Source organism: Dermacentor variabilis, chromosome 8, assembly GCF_050947875.1.
Source record: "Dermacentor variabilis isolate Ectoservices chromosome 8, ASM5094787v1, whole genome shotgun sequence".
NCBI lineage: Eukaryota > Metazoa > Arthropoda > Arachnida > Ixodida > Ixodidae > Dermacentor > Dermacentor variabilis.
The window spans coordinates 45,018,030-45,040,870 of record NC_134575.1 but is presented as its reverse complement, the minus strand read 5'-3'; the positions used below and the strand labels follow the sequence as shown (position 1 = coordinate 45,040,870).

At 47.2% G+C, this 22,841-nt stretch overlaps 2 protein-coding genes across 3 annotated transcripts in view; one reads left to right on the top strand and one right to left on the bottom strand.

The window, feature by feature from the left end:
- The window catches only part of LOC142590176 (DNA-dependent protein kinase catalytic subunit-like), a 202,163-nt gene extending 186,945 nt beyond the window's left edge, over positions 1-15,218 (bottom strand). The window contains exons 1-12 of the mRNA XM_075702071.1: positions 15,074-15,218; positions 14,818-14,955; positions 14,626-14,702; positions 13,736-13,828; positions 13,451-13,525; positions 12,417-12,525; positions 11,384-11,499; positions 10,286-10,379; positions 4,186-4,272; positions 2,497-2,654; positions 2,200-2,256; positions 1,131-1,223 (exon numbers count right to left, since the gene is read on the bottom strand). Of these exons, the coding sequence (XP_075558186.1) occupies positions 1,131-1,223; positions 2,200-2,256; positions 2,497-2,654; positions 4,186-4,272; positions 10,286-10,379; positions 11,384-11,499; positions 12,417-12,525; positions 13,451-13,525; positions 13,736-13,828; positions 14,626-14,702; positions 14,818-14,944 (1,086 nt within the window). The 5' untranslated portion in view covers positions 14,945-14,955; positions 15,074-15,218. The remainder of the gene's footprint in view (positions 1-1,130; positions 1,224-2,199; positions 2,257-2,496; positions 2,655-4,185; positions 4,273-10,285; positions 10,380-11,383; positions 11,500-12,416; positions 12,526-13,450; positions 13,526-13,735; positions 13,829-14,625; positions 14,703-14,817; positions 14,956-15,073) is intronic.
- A 284-nt stretch (positions 15,219-15,502) lies between these two features.
- On the top strand, positions 15,503-19,760 carry Mnat9 (microtubule-associated Nat9). Of its 2 annotated transcripts, XM_075702068.1 has the most exons (7): positions 15,503-15,641; positions 15,724-15,833; positions 15,922-15,978; positions 16,043-16,123; positions 16,195-16,254; positions 17,203-17,297; positions 19,416-19,760. In XM_075702068.1, the coding sequence occupies exons 1-7, from the start codon at positions 15,565-15,567 to the stop codon at positions 19,527-19,529; spliced, it is 594 nt and encodes a 197-aa protein (XP_075558183.1). In that variant the 5' UTR covers positions 15,503-15,564; the 3' UTR covers positions 19,530-19,760. The 2 variants fall into 2 exon arrangements, with proteins under 2 accessions (XP_075558183.1, XP_075558184.1); XM_075702069.1 differs by lacking the exon at positions 17,203-17,297.
- Positions 19,761-22,841: the final 3,081 nt, after the last annotated feature.

Sequence of the window (22,841 nt, the reverse complement as noted above, 5' to 3'; positions counted from 1 at the left end):
ACTACAAATCTTTCGTTAAGCTTTATTTCTAATTACACGGAACATTCTTGGAATGATACAGCAGATGTGTGTATGACATGCCTCACAGTATATAACAGCATCAAAGCTTTGAGCCACTTTGTGACGCCAATGAAAAAGATGCGCAGTAACTTTCTTTTCTTGTATGTCGTGCACTGGTGAAGCACCACTACGCTTATACACTTAGATGTCATTTGCAGTGAAACACACATAACAGGTGTGCCAATGCCTAAAAAAAAATAAGAATAGAAATTCCAATATTGTTACACATATCTGCTTACACACCAAAAGAAAAGCAACACTTACAAGAACACCGTTAAGAAATTACTCAAGGACAGGTTTGAGCACCATGTGCTTAGCTTTTCAGCAACCGCAGCTGCTTGTTGTCAGGCTCTGTCCACTGATGCCGATATTTGACTTGCCACTTGGTTTAGTGTTGCGGCATACGCACTTTTTTTTTTTACCAGTCGCAGATCGAAATTTACTTTGAGTGCACAGAAATCCACAGCACAACAGCAATAGCGCAATATCAGTGCTTCGTTAACCAAACCAGGGCATATCAACACCCCGTCTGTTTCGCGCAATGTGTTCACTGTGCTGCAGCACAATCATAAGTCATACTTAACATGGTAATGTGAAGGTAATTTGTGTTTACTGAAATCAAAACACAAACACAATCAAACACAACGGCAGCAGTTCCACGCATCAGTCACTGTGGCGTCGCAGCAGTGGTTTCATGTAGTGCAAGAGTTCTCTAAATTCACACAAGATACCCAATTTCTGTTAACAATGCACAGAACACCTAGATCCAGGAAACTTTCCCTACAGTTGGCAGCACTACATGACACTAACATATTGCCGAGTCCTTGGAGCAAAATTTGAAATTTAACCTTCACCTTCATTCTCTTTTCTAATAATTTACCTGTTGCCATGAAATTAATGAAAATAGTGTTATTAAAGAAAGCTTTATCAGTCGAAACTGATTTGGTGCTTCTCTTTAGTGTCCCTTTATTAAAGGTTCGGGCAACTAACCAAAGGAAGGCTGGTCACAAATTCGCATTAAGCTTGGCAAAATTTAAAGGCAATGTGGCGACGAAGCGCACTACACGTACCAGAGCTAGAAGACCGTATCCCTTCAAGGCTGCGGCGAGGTTGTGGGTGTTTGTCTCTGATCGCAGTGTCTTCTGGAACTCCTGAATGAAATACTGTAAGCACAAACAGGGCACATTAGGGACAGGATAAAGCCAAATCCAACACTTTCACACAGAAAATTGGGAAGTACGGCTCACTGTTAAATGCAGCACCTAATTATTATAGAAACACTGGTCAATATTATTCAGATTAGATAAAGAAGCTTCTGCAGTGATCTTTTGTAAGCTGATGCCTACTTGGTGTATCCAGCAGCCCATTTTCTTAACCCTTCCTCCAGCGGTGGCAAGTACACTTCCCACCTCCTATAGGTGTGGACAAATACCTCTTGACTGCAACTGACCCACCGACATGCACACGCTGCGATGAGAACCTAACCGTCCTACATGTCCTCATTCAATGTCCTGAACTTCACTGAGAGCGAGTGGCTCATTTTAGGGAACTCTGCTCACACCATATGCCCCTCTACCCCTTGATGTTCTTATCACAGGATGCACTTTTTAACTTTAAGAGAGTGCTTAATTATCTTGCACAAGTTGACTTTCTAGACATCATCTCATTCCATCCTAACCTTCAGATTGTGCCTCACAGGTGAGGTACAATCTGATGCACAAAAGTATGTCTGAGCTCTCGGACTTCTTGCGTAACCAAGAATTGTACAGTAAGGGACTTGGACAATCCAGAATAATTTAACATGTGTGCCTGCAGCCAATGCATTTAAGGCCTTATATTTATTTTAGTAATTATTTTAGAATTGATGCACTAGTACCCATAGATCTATCTTACATCTAGGCCTCTATACAGCCTTTATTTTAAGTCATAGTCTAAACTCACAATTTTGCTAAACCAAAACACATGTCCTGGCGCTCTTTGGCCAATCACTTTCCAACTTTTTGTTTTTCGTTTATTTTTTGTCACTAGATTTACAAAAGATATATTTCTCACTTCAGTGCCAAAATTTGGGCCAGACAGGGTCCAGTGACAACTACACAAAAAAGCAAAGTCCTAAGCAGTATCAACAGTGCTCCTTACTTCAAATATATCCAAGTGATCCTTTCTGTCCTTTCCTTCGGCAAGTGCAGCGGCGACCTGAAACACACACACAATAAATTTTCTTTCGCTATATGGCAACTCATGTTGAAACAGTTATACAAAGAAGGAATACTATTAGCCTGAAACCATTAAATTAGGAGTTTTGTTAAAGGGACGCTTCTTTCTCTCAGGAATTAAAAAAGATCTCCGCTGGGTTTTACATTAACACCGTAATGATGGCAAATAAACTGAACTGAATTGATCAGCGTAAGTGACTTGCAAGATACCCGACATCACCTCTCGCAGAAATGACTCCAGCGCTGCCACTCCCAACCACTTCATATCCCTGTTGCTGTGGTGACTCCAGTGGCCGATCTGCTTGTACAGAGACTTGTACTCAACCAACAGCAGCTGTCCAAAGAGGGCAGCATGCTTGGACAGCAGGATCAAGGCAGCTGGTCGGAGAAGAAAGGACACGAAGAAGAATTTTGAATACAATCAATGTCTGATTTTGAGACTCCCTAGGGTTAACGAAAACATGCAAAAAATCAGGCAGTCAGAAAGAAAAAGAATACATCCCTTTTTCGGCCCCTAAAGGCTGAAGTCACCACAGGCATGTCTGAAATAGCTCCAAAGGGCTGCGAATACACTTATTGGGCGCAGCAGTGCTCATACTGCGACAGGAGACGTCGGGTGCGCGAGTGTATAATTAACACATACTGCGTCTCGTGACAGTAACCAGTTTGCACTTTTGGTATGCTTCACCGCAATACAATGTGTATGCTGGAACGCGCATCACCTCTGCAATGCGGCGAAGCTAAATTTTAAAAACCGGCGTTGTGCACGGCTTGACCTTTGTTGAACTTCCCACGCCTCGAAGCCATCGGCGAGGATGACAAAGGCAGAGTCCCAGCGATAGCTCAAATAAATTTGAGCCATGTGGATTTTCATCACCATGTGGTGAATGGTTGCCCCCTTTCCTGTTCGTTTATCTTCAAAGCCCTAGGCTGATGTTTCCACTCACATGTAAGGCTGCACTGCAATCACAACGAACGCTCCTGTTGATGTTATCCTGTGTTGATGTTATGACGTGTTATAATACGATATCCTGTGTCATCCTGCATTGATGTTATAATATGCCATACCTCTTAATATGCTATACCAACACGCCTAGTCTGCAACCTTGGCAAGTTCCACCTATCCGTTTTACAGTGCGTGGCGCGTAGTGCCATTGGTAGTATACTGCACGCTTTTAGTAGGCGATAATCCAAATGCGCCACTGTTCCCTGCTGCAGGCGGCGCGATGCGGGCACCACGTTACGCTTCGGCAGCATCCGGCGCCGCCCACCACCTCAATTTTGTTTTGGTTTCCCGTTGCCCTCTTAAAACAACATGCCACAGGAAAACAACAAAACGCCTCTCGGGCTGCCAGAGCACCACCAGCTTGACGTGCGTCAGTGCCTCGTGCCATGAAGATTCACGCAATGCTTCGCATTATGTAGATGTCAACGCTAGTCGAGTCTGTCAAATTCTTTAAGTTGCTTCGGATCATACGTTTTCCCGGTTAGTACATTTTTTCTTGCGTTTCTTTTTTAAACGTATGAATGAGGTTCTACTGTAAATGCACCAAAACCTCAGATGCAGCACATGCAATCTGCATTACATTGGCCCAGCTTAGCCAAGCCAGCACATGCTGCAGCTGCTTAGCTGCCACAGCTATAACAATCCTTCTCGCTTGGAAGAAAATCAGACAGCCGTGTCCTCGGATTGGCCTCTGTCAACTAAGTGACTTTGGAACATGCGTCCATGTCTGATCGGCACAGATGTCCCCGCCTCTCATGCCACTACATGCCTGCACTGCCTCATCACACCTGCTGCAGGCTCATAACGTAGGAACCTGTTTCTGTGTGCCGGTGTGCATACCTGGAGTGTGGGCTTCAGTGTGCGCAGTCACTGCGTAAACATCAACAAAAAAGGCACCCTTACCTCGGGGCACGTCGTAACGTGTCGTCGCAGGGTTTGGAACCAACGCATTCTTCATGAACGTGAAGAGCAGGATGCAGTTATCGGGTTCTGGAGAAAAGCGAAACCAAGGGCGCATAAGAGTTGCCAAAAACTGAAGCTATACTCCGTTTCATACATAGCAGGCAATGCTGCAGAAGCTATGCAAGTACACCAGAACCTCGTTATAACAAGTTGAAGGGGGAGCCGAAATTACTTGCAGTATTCACCCGAATCCAATGTGCACCTTTTTTTCTGAGAAAATGGGTCAAGAATTTGCTTGCACGTTATATTTTGATACAAAAACAAAAGCACACTTTCGGCATTGGCAACAGCCCACCGTCACAGCTGGTGCACGCGCCATCATTACCATCACAAGATGGAGACAGAGAATGTTTTCGTGAACGTTGCTGTGGGTTCATTTTGTGCACGACTAAAATCTGCACCAGTATTCTTGGTTAATCATTTTTGGAGCTACTACTACCAGTTTCGCGAGATTTTGTGTGACTCAGCATCGAATGCGTCGACGTACATGGCCGTAAGCGTTTCTGGCACCGTGCCAAGCTTGCTATCTGCCCAGTGCCAAAAACCCTTCTGACCACATTGTTGAAAGTCGCAAGTGAGCACCATACATTGTTGCACCCGTGGTTGGGGGACTGACGACACAAGAGAGAGAGGGAGCCGGCGAACGGGCGAGGGGCGCCCCACTGCACCACGTATCGGCCGGCTACTGACAAGCGGATCCGTTCCACCGGCTTTTCGGCGAACCGCCTACTCAGTACGAGGCGCGGGCGCCCCCGACAAGGACGAAGGCCTCGGTGTGGCCAAAAGTGAACGTGGACTTTGTGTAACTTCTCTCTTTCCCTTCTCCTTTCTTCGATCTATCTTTTGTAAATAAACCAGTCTCGAAACGTATCCCAACGAGTGAAGTTCCTTTCTTCGAGGCTCCTGCGTGCACGGCCGACGCCGTCCACCTTAGTTAACGCGCAGCAAAAGTTAGCGGAGTCGTCCAAGAGCGACAGCAATTACAGTTAGCCGAAAGGCGCGAGCATTCATTTACATACATAGTGCAGTGAAACCTCGTTAAACCGTAGTTGGCCGGAGCTCGGGAAAGGTACGTACTAAACGGTAGTACTGTTTAACCGAATAGCATGAGATCGCCCACTTACCTGTCGAAAATGGAACTCAGAGAAAGTGCGATGAAAGGGGAAAAAACATGCAGTATTTATTCACTTCGCGCGACAAAAGCGTTATTTTCGTTTGATGCCGCGGCGGCCTAGCACGCCGACGACAGCGGCGTCGAACTTACTGAAGCTGCGTGCCAGCTTTTCAGTCAGCCCCCTCTTCTCGGCAAACACTCGCATGACAGATTCCTCGTTGGCGTTACGTATTCACCGTGCACGTGCGCAGTAGTGCTGCAGAAGTCCCGGGGGCGCCTTTTTCATTACGGGTGCCGGAGTTTGGAATAATTTTCATTTGGAATAGAGTTACGTTATCGCGCCCCTATTGTCGTCGCGACGATTGCATTCATGAGGCTGACGCAACGCGCAGCTTATGCCACTGTCGGGCCTGAATCGCCCGTGCTATCGCTTTCCGTGTCGTCCTCGTCACTGTCGCTAGTCGACACTTCGGCAACAACAGAGGCAACGATGGCGAAAAGTCGAACCTCGTAGCCGACATATCTTCGCAGTCGCAGCAGCGCTGCCGAGCAACTTCTTCGCATTCCAAATGCCACACACTGTAGTCAACAGCAGATCCCTGTTGCGTGTCAGCGCCGACTTCTTCGTGTCACGTTCGATAGCATGGACGATGTCTAATTTTTCTTCTATGCTGAGCACCCGGCGTCTTTTTTATCCAAGCTTCGGAACGACGCGAGTACTCACTTGCACGACGCCATAACGCTCTCTGGCACCGCGTCGAAATGATGTTGATGTGGCTTCACGCGCAAACGCACAGGGCGCTTGGAGGCCGTTGTTCCGATCTCTGAGGCGTGTTGTTCTGCCGGGCCGCCGGATGGAGACGGCGCAGCGCCGTATTTGCGCGACGAAAAGTTCAAACGCTACGTTTTAACTGATGCGTACGCAGTAAGCTGGTACGGTTTATGCGGATAAGAAACACATTATGTTCAATGGCCGCTGAGTCGGGGATTTGACTTTACCACTTTTAAAACGAAACTACTGTTTAAGCGGGTACGGTTTGTGGGGATGCGTGACTCTCACGCCTCCCCTGAGATCTAGTTTTCCCGCATGGCTCGTCTCCTGCAGGGCGGCTTCGCCTGGCGCGTGGCCTGGCACCCGCGGCGGTTGGAGTGGTACAAGCGCGGTGCGAGAGATGGCGCGAGCGTCGCGCCGCTGCGGGGTTACTCGGGCGCCGGGAGACAAGGCGCTCTGTCTCTCTTGGGGGGTCGAGACAGCAAGCAGCACGGACGTGCCGTGCCGCGCGTGGAGCGACCCTCTTGCCCGGCGGGTCGGTGCGCGGCGTGGACATTCCGTGCGCGCGGCGACCGATGCTTCTGCGAGACCGCCTCGCGTGGCCGCCTTCGAACGCGCCACGATTCGCGTGACCATACACGCGAAGGACCAGGCGTTGGGATCCAGCATGGGGCGAACATATTCGCTCGCTTCCGGTCGCGGTGAGTCAGACTTCTAGATTTGTCGCGCGCCCATCGGCATGTTTTGTGGACAGCAACTCGGCTAGCAGGCATTGATCTATGAAAGGTGCAATAAATGCCCTTGTGATTGTTTGCACTAGTGTGTACTGTCGTTCCTTTGACCCAAGAGACGGGTGTGAGAGACCCCACATCTGGCTGCCCAACGTGGGACTCTTGGGGCATCGGACGATAGCTTTAACAGTTTTGCTTCGTTCGAGACCTTTGTTTGAACCAAAGCGTAGGCCTAGCGTGGATTTTGATCGCTAGCGTCCGTGGCGTGCTTTCTTGAGCGAGGTGATGGTGGCTGTAGTGCGTATGAACATGTTAGCATGCTAAGCCTTTTCGCAAGTGTTTTTTTAATGAAATTCGTCGGTACGAGAGCCACGTGGTCTGCATCCTGGGAGAGCGAGGCATAGCGCCCGCGGAGCATATTGGCAAGCCTGAAGCGAGTGAGTACGGAAGCCTCGTGGGTGGTCCGAATTTCTGATGTAAATACCTTCTCCTATCTCTTTGACTCTGATGAAGTCGCGGCTCTGAGAGCCGGGTGGCCGCGGGCCACGGGTGCCACTACGGGCTGACTGGTATTGCGGCCTGGCACCGGGCGCTCCGACACCGTCTGGGACGGTGGGTGCCGTCGACTCGGATGCTGCGTGCACCGAGTGGAGTAGGACTACCTCACAGAGCTGACGTCTCCTCGCGGTTGCCTGTTTTGCACTCATTTTGGGTGTTGTTTTTGGATGCCGGTTGTTGTCAGAGTAGCGACGCTTTAGGCCTAAGGCTTTACGAAGCTGCCTGTCGCACGTGGAGGGACACAACCTGGTGGACCGTGGCGTTGAGGTGTTGCAATTTGCTTCCCTCATTCTATAACCTCGCACGAATTGAAATTACTCGTTCGACTCAAGAAAGCAAACTTCGTTCACGTGAACTTAGCATCTGAGTAGCTGCCCGATCTTTTGCTAGCCGAGTTGAACATCGTACCACGTGGGCGATACGCACGCAGAATTCTTCTCCCTTGCACTACTTTAGTGTTTGCCGAGTGTGTTGAGTTTACGCAGCGTGATTGGAGTCACCCCTGGCTTGCTGTCACCTGCACATCGTCTGCGCTGCTGCCCCGGACTACGATCTAGCCACCCCGGGCGATGGTGATGCTGTGGCCAGTTCGGCGCAGCAACTTCGGCGGCCTCCTGTATCCAGCTCACAACCCTCGGCGGCGGACAAAAGAGTCGGCGGTCACCGACAGCTACAGCGGCTCTTCCCAGCAGGGCGCGTCGGCGCGAGCGACGCTTGCTCGTACCGACTACTGCGTCGTCGTCTCCGGAGTCCTGGCCTGGAATCGTGCTGTCGAGTCGCAAAGCTGCTGCTGTGACCGGCGGACGCCAGCGGTGTACCCAGGGACAATGTCGGCTCGCATGCTATGGACAGCGTGTGGACATTTCTTCGGCGCGGCCATTGTTACATGTACTACCTTGTCGCGAAGCACGCGTTGATGTGAGACCGAGTGACATGTCTCGCCGGAATATGTAGTGATTTAAGGTTGGGGGGATGTGGGGATGCGTGACTCTCACGCCTCCCCTGAGATCTAGTTTTCCCGCATGGCTCGTCTCCTGCAGGGCGGCTTCGCCTGCCGTGTGGCCTGGCGCCCGCAGCGGTTGGAGTGGTACAAGTGCGGTGCGAGAGATGGCGCGAGCGTCGCGCCGCTGCGGGGTTACTCGGGCGCCGGGAGACAAGGCGCTCTGTCTCTCTTGGGGGGTCGAGACAGCAAGCAGCACGGACGTGCCGTGCCGCGCGTGGAGCGACCCTCTTGCCCGGCGGGTCGGTGCGCGGCGTGGACATTCCGTGCGCGCGGCGACCGATGCTTCTGCGAGACCGCCTCGCGTGGCCGCCTTCGAACGCGCCACGATTCGCGTGACCATACACGCGAAGGACCAGGTGTTGGGATCCAGCATGGGGCGAACATATTCGCTCGCTTCCGGTCGCGGTGAGTCAGACTTCTAGATTTGTCGCGCGCCCATCGGCATGTTTTGTGGACAGCAACTCGGCTAGCAGGCATTGATCTATGAAAGGTGCAATAAATGCCCTTGTGATTGTTTGCACTAGTGTGTACTGTCGTTCCTTTGTCCCAAGAGACGGGTGTGAGAGACCCCACAGGTTTAACGAGGTTTTACTGTAGTAGTATAGCACTAATTTGCGAGTAGGACTTTTGCAAAACCCTTGGTCGCACTGTAACGATTTCCCACATGCTGCACACTGATATGTCCCATTTTCCCACTTTCTATGCTCTAACAGGTGCAGTTTACAGAACCGAAATAGTTTTGGTGCAGAGTCCTTTAATACGACTGCTGGGTTTGTCGTGGCTGCGATACTTCACAGGAGCAGAGTATGCAGAAGTACACAACATGGTAAACAAATTTAATTATGTAATTTATTGTGCAAAGCTGATACAGTGGGCTGTGAGGGATGCCACAGTGGAGGACCCTGTATTAATTTTGACTGCCGAGTTTTCTTTCCTTCCATCTTTTCTTTGATCTACTTTGGTTTACATATGGCATAACATCAAAATGAAACGTAAGCATATCAGCAATATTGTAGATACTGCTAAGGCGACTCATAAAATGAGTTGTCTACGAGACACCCTTCATAGTCTTCAGGTTGGTCGTTTCACAAGTCCACACCCCTATGTACAATTTCGCAAACTTTGTCCCAAGCATGACCTAACCAGATGATCGTGGATGCAGGAGCAGAGTGCTTCAAACACTGGACATTGTCTTCATGTGGTTGACCTCAAGAACAAATGATGGCTGGTGTAAGGACTGCCCTAGCTCGGAGTCTCCGGAGAGACTTCCTCCACACGCGAAAGATTGATGGGGAGAGGAGCGCGCACGTGGGGGGAGCCATGAGGGCACGTGTCCCGCCGGAGGATAGATCTTCCGGGCAATGAGAACAGACCAGGGGTTGAGAAGGAAGGGAAAGAGGAGGAGTTACAGGTGGCAAGAAAGAGTGAGCATTGCGGTCTGCAAGGTTATTGTTACGGTCATCACCATGTGCCTGCAACCAGAGTACAGTAAGGTCCACACGTGGAAGGCTTGTGTCGAGTTTGTGAACCTTCTCACAATTACACAGCATCTTTTTCTATAACGCATGAGACAGTGTACCAGCATACAGAGGACAGACAGAAGAAATGGACACAACAGCTGGCATCTAGTTAGTTCTGCTAGTCCTGCGTTTGCTGGTGTGCTGTTTTTTGTAATCGATTACCGGCGAGCCCAGTCACACACCGCGGTTCAGTAAAGTTAGAACGTACTCTGCAATTCATGGCCCACGATTGTTTTTGCATTGAAATATGGTCCCCACGGCCGGCAATTGATCACACGACCTTGTACTCAGCGGAAAGCCGCAGCCAGTAAGCCAGTGCCAGGCAATGAAGTGGCACGTCACCTGATTCAAATCGAGTGCCAAAGCTGTGGAGGTAACCGGACAAGCCTTGAAGGCAGCCGGCTAAGGCCGTCCTTTCTTTCCCGGCTCCAGTTTCCTGCGCAGAGAAAACTTGGCTGTAGACAACTACCCATACATGCACAGCCTCTGTTTTCAATGTCATTAGGAGAACGAAGTTTTTTCACATTCTACATACGTTGCACTGCACTCACGCAACTTCCAGTGCTAGAAAGATGCAGTGGGGATGCAAGGCCTCAGTTGGACTCCTTCTCCAAAGCTACCAAGCTGCACAGGTGCAGCATGAAGCCAACTAGATGTCCATAAGTTGCCTGTGATCATGAGCAGTGGCTCTGTTTCCTTTACCATAGGCTGTACACATACACGTGTGAAGCAATTTATGGTTTGTAACAAAAGAACTACTCACACGCAGAATGTTGCTTGAAAATATTGAACTCAAGGAAGAAGGAGCTGGACTCTCCGAGAAATCAAGGCCTGAGTGGCTGAGATCGGCCTCAACACTGCTAATAAATGATTATGTATGGTTATGTGAAATAGAAGTGTTCATTTTGAAACAGATCTGCATAGAACCACACTAACATTCTTCAAAGTACGCACCCTAATACAAACATGCTTTCTCCTTCCTTGCCTTTTGATTATGGGTAGATATGACCTTGCGAGCAACGATGTTTCTTTTACAATACTACGTGAAACCTCCCTTACCGGGTATAATAGATAATTTCACTATGTCCACTATATATGTTCAATATGTTTTGTTATTTGTTTACCATGTTTACTGCCTGCCTTGTAGCAGGGTGCCCAGACACCCTTCAAGTGAAATAAATGTTCACTTTTTCTCTTTGGCCCCTACTGTTTTCTACATGAAAATGGAATAAAAAAAATAAAATGAAGAACTAGGTGCGCAGTTTCACTGAGAGACCAGAATAATTTGCTTATGACTACTTGCTTATGGTTGTAAAGATGGGAAGGAGACGGTAGACAATGATTGCTGGTTGCGCACATACTAGAGGGGGCAAACAGCGAGTCATGGCTGAAATAGACCTGCAGGTGTGCACCACTGCGTCCGACCATAAAGCTACTCACTTTGAGCTGCTTCAGCTCTTCAAGGTATAGAGACAGCAGTTTATCACTGTACGGATTGGCCGCTGCTGGGTGGTGCTCAGCGATGACGCCCAGGACACACAGCACTTCAACCTTCACTGCAGAGAATGACAACAAGGTGCACCTCACTCTCTTGGCTTGAAGATGATGAAGATGATGTAAAATTGGATTGACAGCTGAAATTCAGGATACAATTTTCTGGACAGTGACTAAAAGGACCATCCCCATGGCTACCACTGCAGTGATTCTGCTGAAGATAGTGTGAAAAGTTGTTAAGTGTAATTGTTCTTGCGCTTTAAGCTACTTTGCCACACACAGATTTGTACTAGAAAAGGCCTCAACGCTTGATAGAGATCATATACTGGGAAACGTGGGAGAGGGCTGGGCTTGTTTTGTTTGTCATTTATGCAAGGCCACATACGACATCTATGACAAATGGCACGAATCTCACGGGTCATGCAGCCATCGTGAGGTGGCAGTATCGCATACCCGGATAAAAAAAACTTTCGAAGCAGAAACAGCACCTACAAAATTACGAGTGAAAGCAAATTTCAAACATATATGGTCAAAAGCTGCATGCACATGCCCGCTGCCTTGCATGCTCAGGGCATGCAAGGCTTCGATTTAAAATTAAAATGTTCTGGCTCGCTTGTTATCTAGTGCCAGATTTTATCAGTAGCAATGCACACTGTATTGTGAGCACAATACACTGCAATCTCAGGCTGGGTTCTATCATTGTCAAAGTCGCGCTGTTTCACCTGTGCAATGATTCTTACAGGTGCGAATGTCAGTCACTTGCGTTTGTATTCTAATGAAATCTGTCTTGTTACAATTTCGTTGCAAATTTAAATAATTTTGATTAGCAGCATCATAGTGGCAATCGTTATCAAGCTACCAAAAAATCTGCTTTTGTGACAAAATGATAAAAGCTGGCAGGCACGAATATACCATGCAGTCTTTGGCGACGGTGGAACTGCCAGGTAATGTGCAGATTACCGCTGCACTAAGTGCATACCTGTAGGAGTCATCTTTGATGGCTGCGACAACAGGATGAAAAACCGCTTTATCAGGCCTGGAATGTCCAGCTTTTCACCAATGTCCAAGCCCTGACAGGATTCCAAGACCTGCCAAAAAAAGAATAAAGAAAGGCAGGTAGAACAAATACGATGCTCTGGACATAACCACAGGCTCTAGGCGGACTGGAATAAGCAAAGTTTGGTGAGATTAACCATCACATTCTAGAATAATCTTCCGACTAAACACTCTTACTTGATTTGGAAAATTAGACAGCAGCACTTCACCACGCCTGAAGTAGGCACTGCACACCCATGGCAGCCAACGGCAAAGGCTGTTCGACAATTTTGTATCCAATGCTCTCGGCATCTACTTGAACGTGCTGGAGAGCAAATGTTTGTTTTGGAAGTGAAGCTTTCTTTGCCTCATACCCAAATTTTGCAGGTGTTGGCTGCAGTCTTATCGAGTAGACAACAACTTGGGGCACTGAGCCATGTGCCCATAAATTTAGACAGCGTTGGCCGATAGGGATACGACACTGGACACCCCCAACTAAATATGTGCAGCTGGGTATGTACCCACTCCTGGCAAATCATCCAGAATGAGCATGTGTCACTGTGACGCAATGCTTACAAAAGCCCTAAATGTGGTTAGACATGCATTGTACTTCTCTGCGCATACACCTATCATCAACGCTCCGTCGACAAGCATCACACGTTGACTTGTGATGCAGGCAGCCAACAGCTGCAGGTAATGAGGCTGTTCTCGTGCAATCCACAACTGCTGCTACCTCGCTAACTCGAGCAAGCTTCCCGCCTCAGTTGAATTTCAGCAATGAGTTGGATTTGCATGATTGTCAAGCAACTTCCGTCTGCAACAATCCCCCAGGTGCATTGACGGTGTGCAGCGACTTCTTCATTCAAAGAGCGACAGTGTGCTCAACTCGGCGGAGTCGAGGATCAACTTCAAGTCGAGGACTATTTGTGAACACTGAGGTAGAACAAAGAAGGTAGAACAAAGAACTAGCAAGCTGACCTTGGACAGCAGGACCAGAGCTGCACACCGCACCTTGGCTGTCTTGTCTCTGAATGCCAGCTGGGTGCTGACATCCTGTGTAGTGGCAACAACACGAAAACAGAAAGAAAAGAAAAATTAACTGTCATTGCATTTGTACTGATGCAGTAGAGGTTGACTTATGAAAAAAATTGAGCCACCAAATCAACAGGAAATGATGTCAGGAGTTCTCTGTGTCACTCATGTTTATACGAGATTTTTTTTTTCCGGTATAGTGACTTTATGAATTTCAGTGATGGGACAAACCTTAACAACCACGGCATGGCTGAAGAGGTGCGATGGGACTTTTTCGAACCAGCCAGTGAGGAGCTGAAGACCTTTCGCCTTGGCATCCTTCAGCTGAAACGAATTGTGGCAAGATTTAACCATACGTTGAGTGATCTGTGAAGTACGCTTCAGCTGTTTTATTTATTCCATGAATGCACGACAGCCACAAAAGCCAACCAAGCAAATGGTACACTTAGTACACCTAGAGACTCATTACATAGATAATTACACAAATTTGAGAGTAATAACTCAAACACGAAGGAGATAAAGAAAAACCCAATACACTGTCCTTGCTTTTGCATAAAGCTCACTGGAATATTCATATGTAGTCATGCAGTCATTAAAATAGCGAGGCCTTGTTCGTGAGAAAACAACAACAAAAGCATGTTAAACTGGTGTACAAATAAAGAATAAACATGAACCAAAGGGCAAAATGTTGTGCATTAGCCTATTGTAAGCATAAACGTGGCTATGAGATGGATGCCGGCAAACTTAATTACCTTGACCTTCGACTAAGGCCTGGGTTGTGATTGCCCCAGAGTTGTGTACTGATGTTGCCAAGGCAAGCTCTACTTGTGTGGGCTGCTGCTGCCTTTTCCTTGCATGTCACATTAAGAAAATTTGACTTAAAGCTTTCTTGTGTGCTGTGGGAAAGACTGCTCTTCAGAACTGACTTCACCTTTTGTTATTTTGGACGAACATAAGGGATGGAGGTGAAATAATTTATCGAACCAGTGTACTTTGTGTAATATTTAGTGATATCCCACGTAGGGCAACTTGTTTGCATACTTCTGTTTTGGGGGAGGGGGGGGGCAATGGACGTGGGGTGTCAGTCCACGGTTGTGACGGCAGCGAGCACATCGACCCACCTGTTCGCTGACGATGGATCTTTTCAGGAAGGCAACTAGGCTCTTTTCATCGCTGACGAGCAGGGTCGTAATGTAACCTGCGTTAAATAAAAGACCGATTCACTATTTTTTTTTTCTGGCGACAGTACGCTGAGTTAAAGTAATTGCCCGACGCTGGCAGGCAATCGTGTTCGGTGACAGTAGCAGACAAACCTTCGTCCTTATCAGAGAAAGCTTGGTCTTGACAGGTACGGTCGACTTCATCAACCAAAGTCAGCGCCTCGTCAGGTCTTTCTGAGGCGTGTAGCTTAAGGAGCGCCTCGCGAATCTGTTCAGTCATTCTTGAAGTACCTAGCGGTGAAGGAGTAATCCCTGTCAAGCACCGTTAGTAAGGTCAAAGTTGCGGGCACTGCTTTAATCTAACGCTAAAGGTTAACCATGGGTTAACTGCAAACGGCTAACTGCTCACCAGGAGTCTAGATGAGCTGCCAAAAACGAAACAGGCCATGCACCGTTCCTAAAGTGGTTCGTAAGCTCCCGTTCAGCCATCCAAAAGGTACGCCATGAAGAGATGAAGCGGGTAAGAAAGCACGTGTGTGCGAGTGAAAACAAAACAAGACAAAGCGTGGCCTCTGCGTGTATACAGCGTGAGTGTCTGAAATCTCTGAGGCCATGCATAAAGATACTTGAGCGCGTCACAAGAGGGTTGGTCCTTGTCATGATCAAGGTGTATTGGTTAGGAAAAACAGCAATTATAATCACAAATGAATCAAGCGATTAATTAAACGCAACACTTTCGGTTATTTTGTGAGCAAAATAGAGAAGGTAAGCACGTTTTCGGTCGCATCTACTGTTTTTTTTTTTAGTTTCTCCAAATGCGGTAGGAGAAGAACCTTTCCGGGTGCAGACATTGTGCTAAAATCACGTGGATTCGGGAGCACGCTGTAAACGTAAACAAACATGAGAATAAACGCGAAAACTCAAGTTTGGTCTCAGAGCGTGGTCCTGGTTCCTTACAGAGAATATCATGTCGCAAAGTACGTATTGAAATTCAGCGAGTTCAAAGACAAACTCGTCGAAAAAGCCCTTTAGACGCGCACTACGTTGCAACTGCCGCAGGTATCACGAATGGATGAAGGACCCTTACCTGCAAGCGATGACAGCTTCAGAACCCCTGAGTCTGGAGCAAGAGTACGAAATGCAGAAGTCGTGGCTAGAGGACGAAGACAGTTGAGTAACAAGATTTACCGCTTCCTAGCAAAACTGGCTTGCAGTGCAAACCGTAACAGCTAACAGATCGATGATACTGCTTTCCAGAATGCACGTATATCATCTTGGACCGGGAAACTTACGAAAGTAGCAAGGATGAAGTGGGTTTGTATGGAACTCTGCTCTCGTTTGGCTCGGCGCGCTACTAACAGTGTTGTCGTTTCATTAGAGGCAATGATCGGCGATGTCAACCTATTCTTCAACGACCAGGACTGTCCTCGTGACGCGGAAATTGAGGTTATGATTGCAGGTGCGTTGTCCTCGTTGTTTTGAACTAGGTGAAAGTGCGTGACGCACTGTGTCCCGCTTGTCTGACCGCAGAGTCGTCACAACGCCGGAAAGGCCGTGGCAAAGAGGCGATTCATCTAATGATGAGATACGGTGGGTGAATTTTCAAGCTTTGAGCATTCAAGTGTTTAGATCCGTTATGTGTTGATAATATAAGTGCAGTAGATTTCGTTATGTGCGCGAGAAAAATAACAGACCGCACTATCAGGGTTAGCGTGAAAAATGGTGAATAGGGTGCCTCGATGCTCACCCCCTCCTCCTCTACGGAGCGGCGCGAAGGAGGACACCGAGACATCCTAGGGTGACAGCACTGCTCTGGCGTCTGGTGGTTTGAGGCGTAAGCTTGTCTGGAAGTGCCGGAAGTACCAAGAGTACTGTCATCTGAAACAAAGTATTGCTTGGGAAGTGCATGTATTGACAAAGTATGTCCAACAGGTATTTGCGCTGAAAACCACGTGTAGTTGGCTTGGTATGACTGAGACGCTCGGAATTATTAGAGAGGTAAGGCAGGAAAACAGCTGCGGCTTACTCTGAGACAGCAGCGATTATGAAAACTTAACAGAGATCAAAACATAGGGGTAGGAGCGATCAACACTATCTGAACCCGGAAGACACAAGCATATTGCAGATAAAGTGCACTACCGGCATAAAATAAATTAATTAACGTTGCTGCAAATAAAAAAGAAAAGAAAAGCTGACCTACACGGCCTTGTCATATTGGAAAATGCTAGGTTGTCTGGCAAAATCTCAGAACCGTTACTTATTCACAGGTGAAGTCTGCACATAACCAAAGCTATACATTCTGGTCAGTCCTTAAAAAAAAGAATGCAGCTCAAGAGAAGCTGGCAACACTAATGTCTTTATGTGTTTATTCAAACACACAGTGCTAGCCTTTGTTAACATTTTTTAATTTTCAAGAAATACATGTACTGGCTCTGTACTAAAAAGGCATTCATGCAGTGTCATGAAAAGTAAACCTTGCCTGGGTGTATGAAAAAGTGCTTCAGGTAGTACACATGTTGCTTTTGTTGATCATTACAGGTGTTGAAGAACTTCATGTCATGGCTTTCTCAGCGAAAATAAAATTGAACAATGAAGTTAGTCGAAGGTTGTTCGAGAGCATAGGATTTACTTTGGTAAGGCAAAATCTACAGTTACGATGTTAATGATTGCTGCATTGTTAAGAGACTATAGTCACCACATCTTTTGAAGACTTCCTTTCCTCTGAATCCATTACTATTTTTGTCATTCGTCCCACCAATTGTCTAGTCCCAGTGATAGCAGGGACACGATTTTGTGCGAGCCAATGAAATCTAGGGCAGAAAGAATGGAAAAATGAAAGAATCATTACAAAATACAGCCCTACAAATGCATTGCATCTGTGAGAACCATAATAGTTTTGGACTCTATGACTAGTGGGATCCTCAGGATGACAGTCACGAATCAACTACCGATCGCTTTCTGAAAGTTCTTTCGGGTTCATGGCGGAAATATTCTGCCGTCGGGCTGTGAAGGCAATGGAGCTTTTTGATATAAAGAACTAAGTATTTCCATTTTTTTATTCATGCAAATCTGCTTTGTTCTTATCACCACCATTACTTTCTTCCTTTCCTTCTTTGACCTGACCGGGCTCAGTCCTGGTTAACCTCCCTACCTTTCATTTATCATTTTCTCTCTCACTCTTCTGTTACCTGCCAGTGGGCTTAATGATTAACCGTTTTTGACAGCCAATTAGCGTTGGGTATGCAGCGTCTCGGGAAGTCCTGGACAGCTGGGGATGGCCAATTGAAGAAGCCCAGTGGCGTAGCAAAGAACTTTTCGGGGAAGGGGGCGGGACGTAAAGGAGGTACGGGCCAGATGTGCTCACCTCTGGCTACGCCCTAGCACTTACCTTGATGATGGCTAGAATTTCAGACCTACATATATCTCAGCTTCTACTTCATAATAAATCTCTCTTTTTAGAGTATGATGAGAAAATACACTTGAACCTCGTGATAACGATACGGGATATAACGAAATAATGGATATAACAAAGTAAATGCAATTTGCCTTGACATCCCCTTGGAGATCCGTGAGTTTAAAACCTCGTTTTAACGGAGTAAAATTGTTGTGCTAATGGATACAGCGAACTAGATTTGCCTCTGAAACCAAAAATACCAGCCGTGGCGCATCGAGCATATTGGTTTCTGCCGGGTTTCGCATTATTTCGGCGCGGCAGTTGAATATTTCAGCGTCTAATAACGTGTCAGCGCTGCTCACAAGCGGCACTTCTTTCTTATCGCACCTCTCTCTCTCTCTCTCTGCGGAACGTAGCTGGCGAAGCTAGGCGCACCCTCCGAGATCGCCGTTTGAAAGGCCATGCCTAGCTGCGCCGTTCCACACATTGATTATGATGATCGTGCTTGAGAGAGAGAGAGAAGTGGTTCTTGTGGGGAAGGAGGAAAGGCTAGCGCTATTTTCTGCAACCCATGCGGGAGCACGGCTCATCTAAAAGCCAGTGCCTACACTTCTTTCTCTCTCTCCTCACTGCGGTGAAGCGCGCTGTGCTAACGCAGCTAGGCGTGACCTCCGAGATTGGGTGAAACCGGTACGAACCGGCCAAGCCAAGCCGGCGCGCTCACACAGCGGTGCCGCGGGGCCATGAGAAAGAGGCGGATCAGATCGTTTCGCTTTCAAGAGCCGAATGCGTCCGCGTTTCGGCCACTCTGACAAGCTGACAGCTGAACATTGTGCTAGTGGTTCCCTTCAACCGCGTCGCTGTTTCGCCAGTTTCACGACAATATGAGCGAGCTAAGTGGGATGCAAAAGACCATCACATTGGAACATACGGGCACCATTGTAAGGGCTCTCGCGCCAGATTCGAAAAGTCGCATGTTGCGCACGCCAGAAAGTGTTTTGGTGTTGGTTTATTGAATTTTCATCGCATATGCGTCGACATAGCGATTCGGCGGGCCGCGAGGCCACGTTAAAGTTGTGCGTACCGTTGGGCATATTGTGCAGTAAAATGGACAAAGCGAATTAATTCAAGCTTCTCCTTCAACTTCGTTATAACGAGGTTCGAGTGTACCTGCTTAGCAGGCTTGTGTCACGTGCAAAGTTTCTTCTTTGTATCGAATGTCAGGTGTATCTAGGCACTGTAACACTCATGGGAATACTATTTGCTTCAGATATGTTTGCTGCCCACAGCGTTCTAAATTAAATGTCTGTACCTACCATTTGTCTTGATGCGACTTCATCTATTTTATTTGTTACAGGTATCGACAAGCAGTGTTTTTGAAGAAGCAACATACCATATTGAAGTCAATGATCAGTTGACAACCACTTTGCGTTCTGCTACACCAGATTACAGACTTCATTCATTGTCATAATTACTGGTTCTTGGTGTATATGTGACTCAACACAACATGCAAGTAATGCACATGAAGCAGAGCTGAAATTTGTAGTTCACATATGACAGTGAGAAGTGGCAGGCAGACTGAAAACGTGAACCCAGAATAAACTTTATTTTATCAAACTTGTGCGCATTAAGTGGCAGAACTATGACTGCATGTTGAAGTGAGAATTTCGTTATGCACAAATAAACCTCTATTTATGCCATAGAGCTATTGTACTGAGTGTACACTGTAAAATAATTCACACGCTTAACACTTTTCCTACCTTAGACGAGCTGAGCTCATCCGTACGGTTTGTACCGCTCCCACCGAAGATGAGCTAGGCTCGTCCCCGCTGGAACAAGCGCTTGTACACGGTCGAAGTCAAGATACCGTGATAAATATGTTGAGTTCTTTTTGGCTTCAGCAGATGGTGCAGTAAAAAAATAAAAAAAAACACGCATTTATAGCTTGCATTTTAGTCGAGTAACGTTTCGATGCTGGCAACTGGGATTTAAAACTGGCGTCCTCCTCTGTGCATGCGCATGCCGGCAACAACTCCGCTCCGAAAAAAAAAAAAGAACATTTGTTTGCAGAAGATTTGTCAGACTGAGACAGTGAAGAAGAAGTTTATTTTCCTCAGAGAGTGGCAGCGATGATACTTTAAATCCTCAATTGCAAGGTACTTATTTCATTTCAACATAATTTATTAAAACAAAATCTAACAATTTCTTCACCGCCCGATTCATGGCCAATCCCCCGGAGTGGGTTTCGCCATTTCACTAGAGAACAAGAACAAGACGATACTGAGCAGCACATCCTCTCTGAGTCGTCGGATCCGGACGACGGCAGCATCTCGACGTGTTGGCAGTGGACAAGGTTTGTATTCACGACCGCGCCTGGCATAAAGGTACCTGTGACAGAGGACGGCTGCGACGAAGGCAAGACCTTGCGCAGTTCGAGCTCAACGGCCCTGATGGTCTCGTGGAGATCATCGGAGCCCAGTGCTTGGATGGAGCACTGAGGAGTGAGCACTTAGCGGTTATATTGCCTAGTGCGCATTTCTAAAGTTTTTCTCAATCGTCGTTGCCTCTGTCAAGAACTCGGCTACGGTCTTTGGTGGGTTTCGGATCAGTCCGGCGAAAAGTTTTTGCTTTACGCCTCGCATCAAGAAGCGCAGTTTTTTTTCTCTTCGGACATTTCCGGGTCAGCGTAGCGGAAAAGCGGGTCATCTCTTTCGTGAAGATGGCGATAGTCTCATTGGGTAGTTCGCCTCGGGTTTCCTGCAGAACTTCAGCCCTTTCTTTACGGACAACGCTCGTGAACGTACTCCGGAAGTTACTGCGGAATAGGTCCCATGTTGCAAGGGTGGACCCCCGGTTCTCGAACCGTGTCCTCGCGGCATCTTCCAAGGAGAAGTACGCTTGTCATAGCTTATCCTCAGAGGTCCAGTTGTTGCAGGTCGAGATCCTTTCGAAGGTTTCGTGCCAGGTTTCTGAATCCTCCGACGTAGCTCCACGGAAGGTAGGGGGCTCTCTGGGCTGTTGAAATACGATGGGTGAGACTGGGGCTGCCATTGTGGTTGCCTTGGCCACAATCTTCTTGGACTTCTCAGGTAGAAGTCTGTGCTCCGGGGGCAGCTGTGGAAGTCGGCGGCTTGCTCGATGGTCCGGGTTTACGTGAGTGTTCTCCTTGCTGTCCTGGCTTGGATGACGGCTTGTCGGGGTCGTCCGGTACATGAACGAAAAGCGCCTCCACCAGACGTCACGTGGAGGAGTGACGTATGAAGAACACAGTAGCAATACTGTGAAAGATGAAACTAACTTTTATTGGTCGAACTTGTACCCACAAAAACAGGCTACATTTAAAGAACGGCGACAACGGCGAACACAGTCGGCGATTGTCAAAATCTGATCAGCGGGTCAAGCGCGTCGGCTTTTGTACATCAGTCGTCGAATGTTCCAGAGTAATCGCTGGGACCCGCGTGCCTTCCACAAAGTACTACATTATTCGCGTCGCGCACACATGCGATAAGATTACACAAGGTTCGGTCACAGACAGCGGATGGAAGCATTGATAACATTCCAGGAACTTCCGATACATGCAGGCGCGTCCTGCGCTGTGCGATAACACTTGTTAGGCGGTGAAACGTGTCGCCCGATAAAGACAAGTACACGTGTCAATATCATCAGCAATCTCGAAGGTGTAATAAAAGCAGCGGAAGAATTCTATACTGACCTTTACAGTACCCAGAGGACTCAGGAATATTCTATTCGAAACAATAATGAACAGTATACAGAAACTCCTCCTATAACTAGAGATGAGGTGAGAAGGGCCTTGCAAGGCATGAAACGGGGAAAAGTGACAGGAGCGTATGGAATAACAGTCGATTTAATCAAAGATGGAGGAGACATAATGCTAGGAAATCTGGCGGCTCTCTATACGAAGTGTCTATCGACTGCAAGGGTAGCAGAAAACTTGAAGAATGCAAACGTTATATACTAATCCACAAAAAGGGAGACATTAAAAAACTGAAAAATTATAGGCCCATTAGTTTATTCCAAGTATTATATAAAATATTTACCGAAATGATCTCCCATAGAATAATGGAAACACAGGACTTTAGTCAACCAAGGGGACAGGCTGGCTTCAGGAAGGGATACTCTACAATGGATCACATCTATGTCATTAATCAGGTTATCGAAAAATCCATTGAGTACAATAAGCCTCTCTGTATGGCTTTCATAGATTACGAAAAAGCATTTAATTCAATAGAGATACCAGCAGTCGTGGATGCATTACGTAATCAAGGAGTACATACCGCTTACGTAAATACCCAGAGATTGCACAGCCACCTCAATTCTACACAAGAAACGTAGAAAGATACCTGTAAAGAAAGGGGTCAGACAAGGAGACACAATCTTTCCAATGCTATTCACTGCGTGCTTGGAAGAAGTATTCAAGCTATTAAACTGGGAAGGTTTAGGAGTAAGGATCGACGGCGAATACCTCAGCAACCTTCTGTTTACCGATGACATTCTTCTGTTCAGCAACACTGCGGACGAGTTTCAACAAATGATTGAGGACCTTAACAGGGAGCGTGTAAGAGTGGGGTTGAAGATTAACATGCAGAAGACAAAGGTAATGATGAACAACCGGGTAAGGGAACAAGAGTTCAGGATTGCAAGTCAGCCTCTAGAGTCTGTGAAGGAGTACGTTTACCTAGGTCAAGTAATCACAGAAAACTCTGACCATGAGAAGGAAATTCACAGAAGAATAAAAGTGGGTTGGATCGCATACGGCAGACAT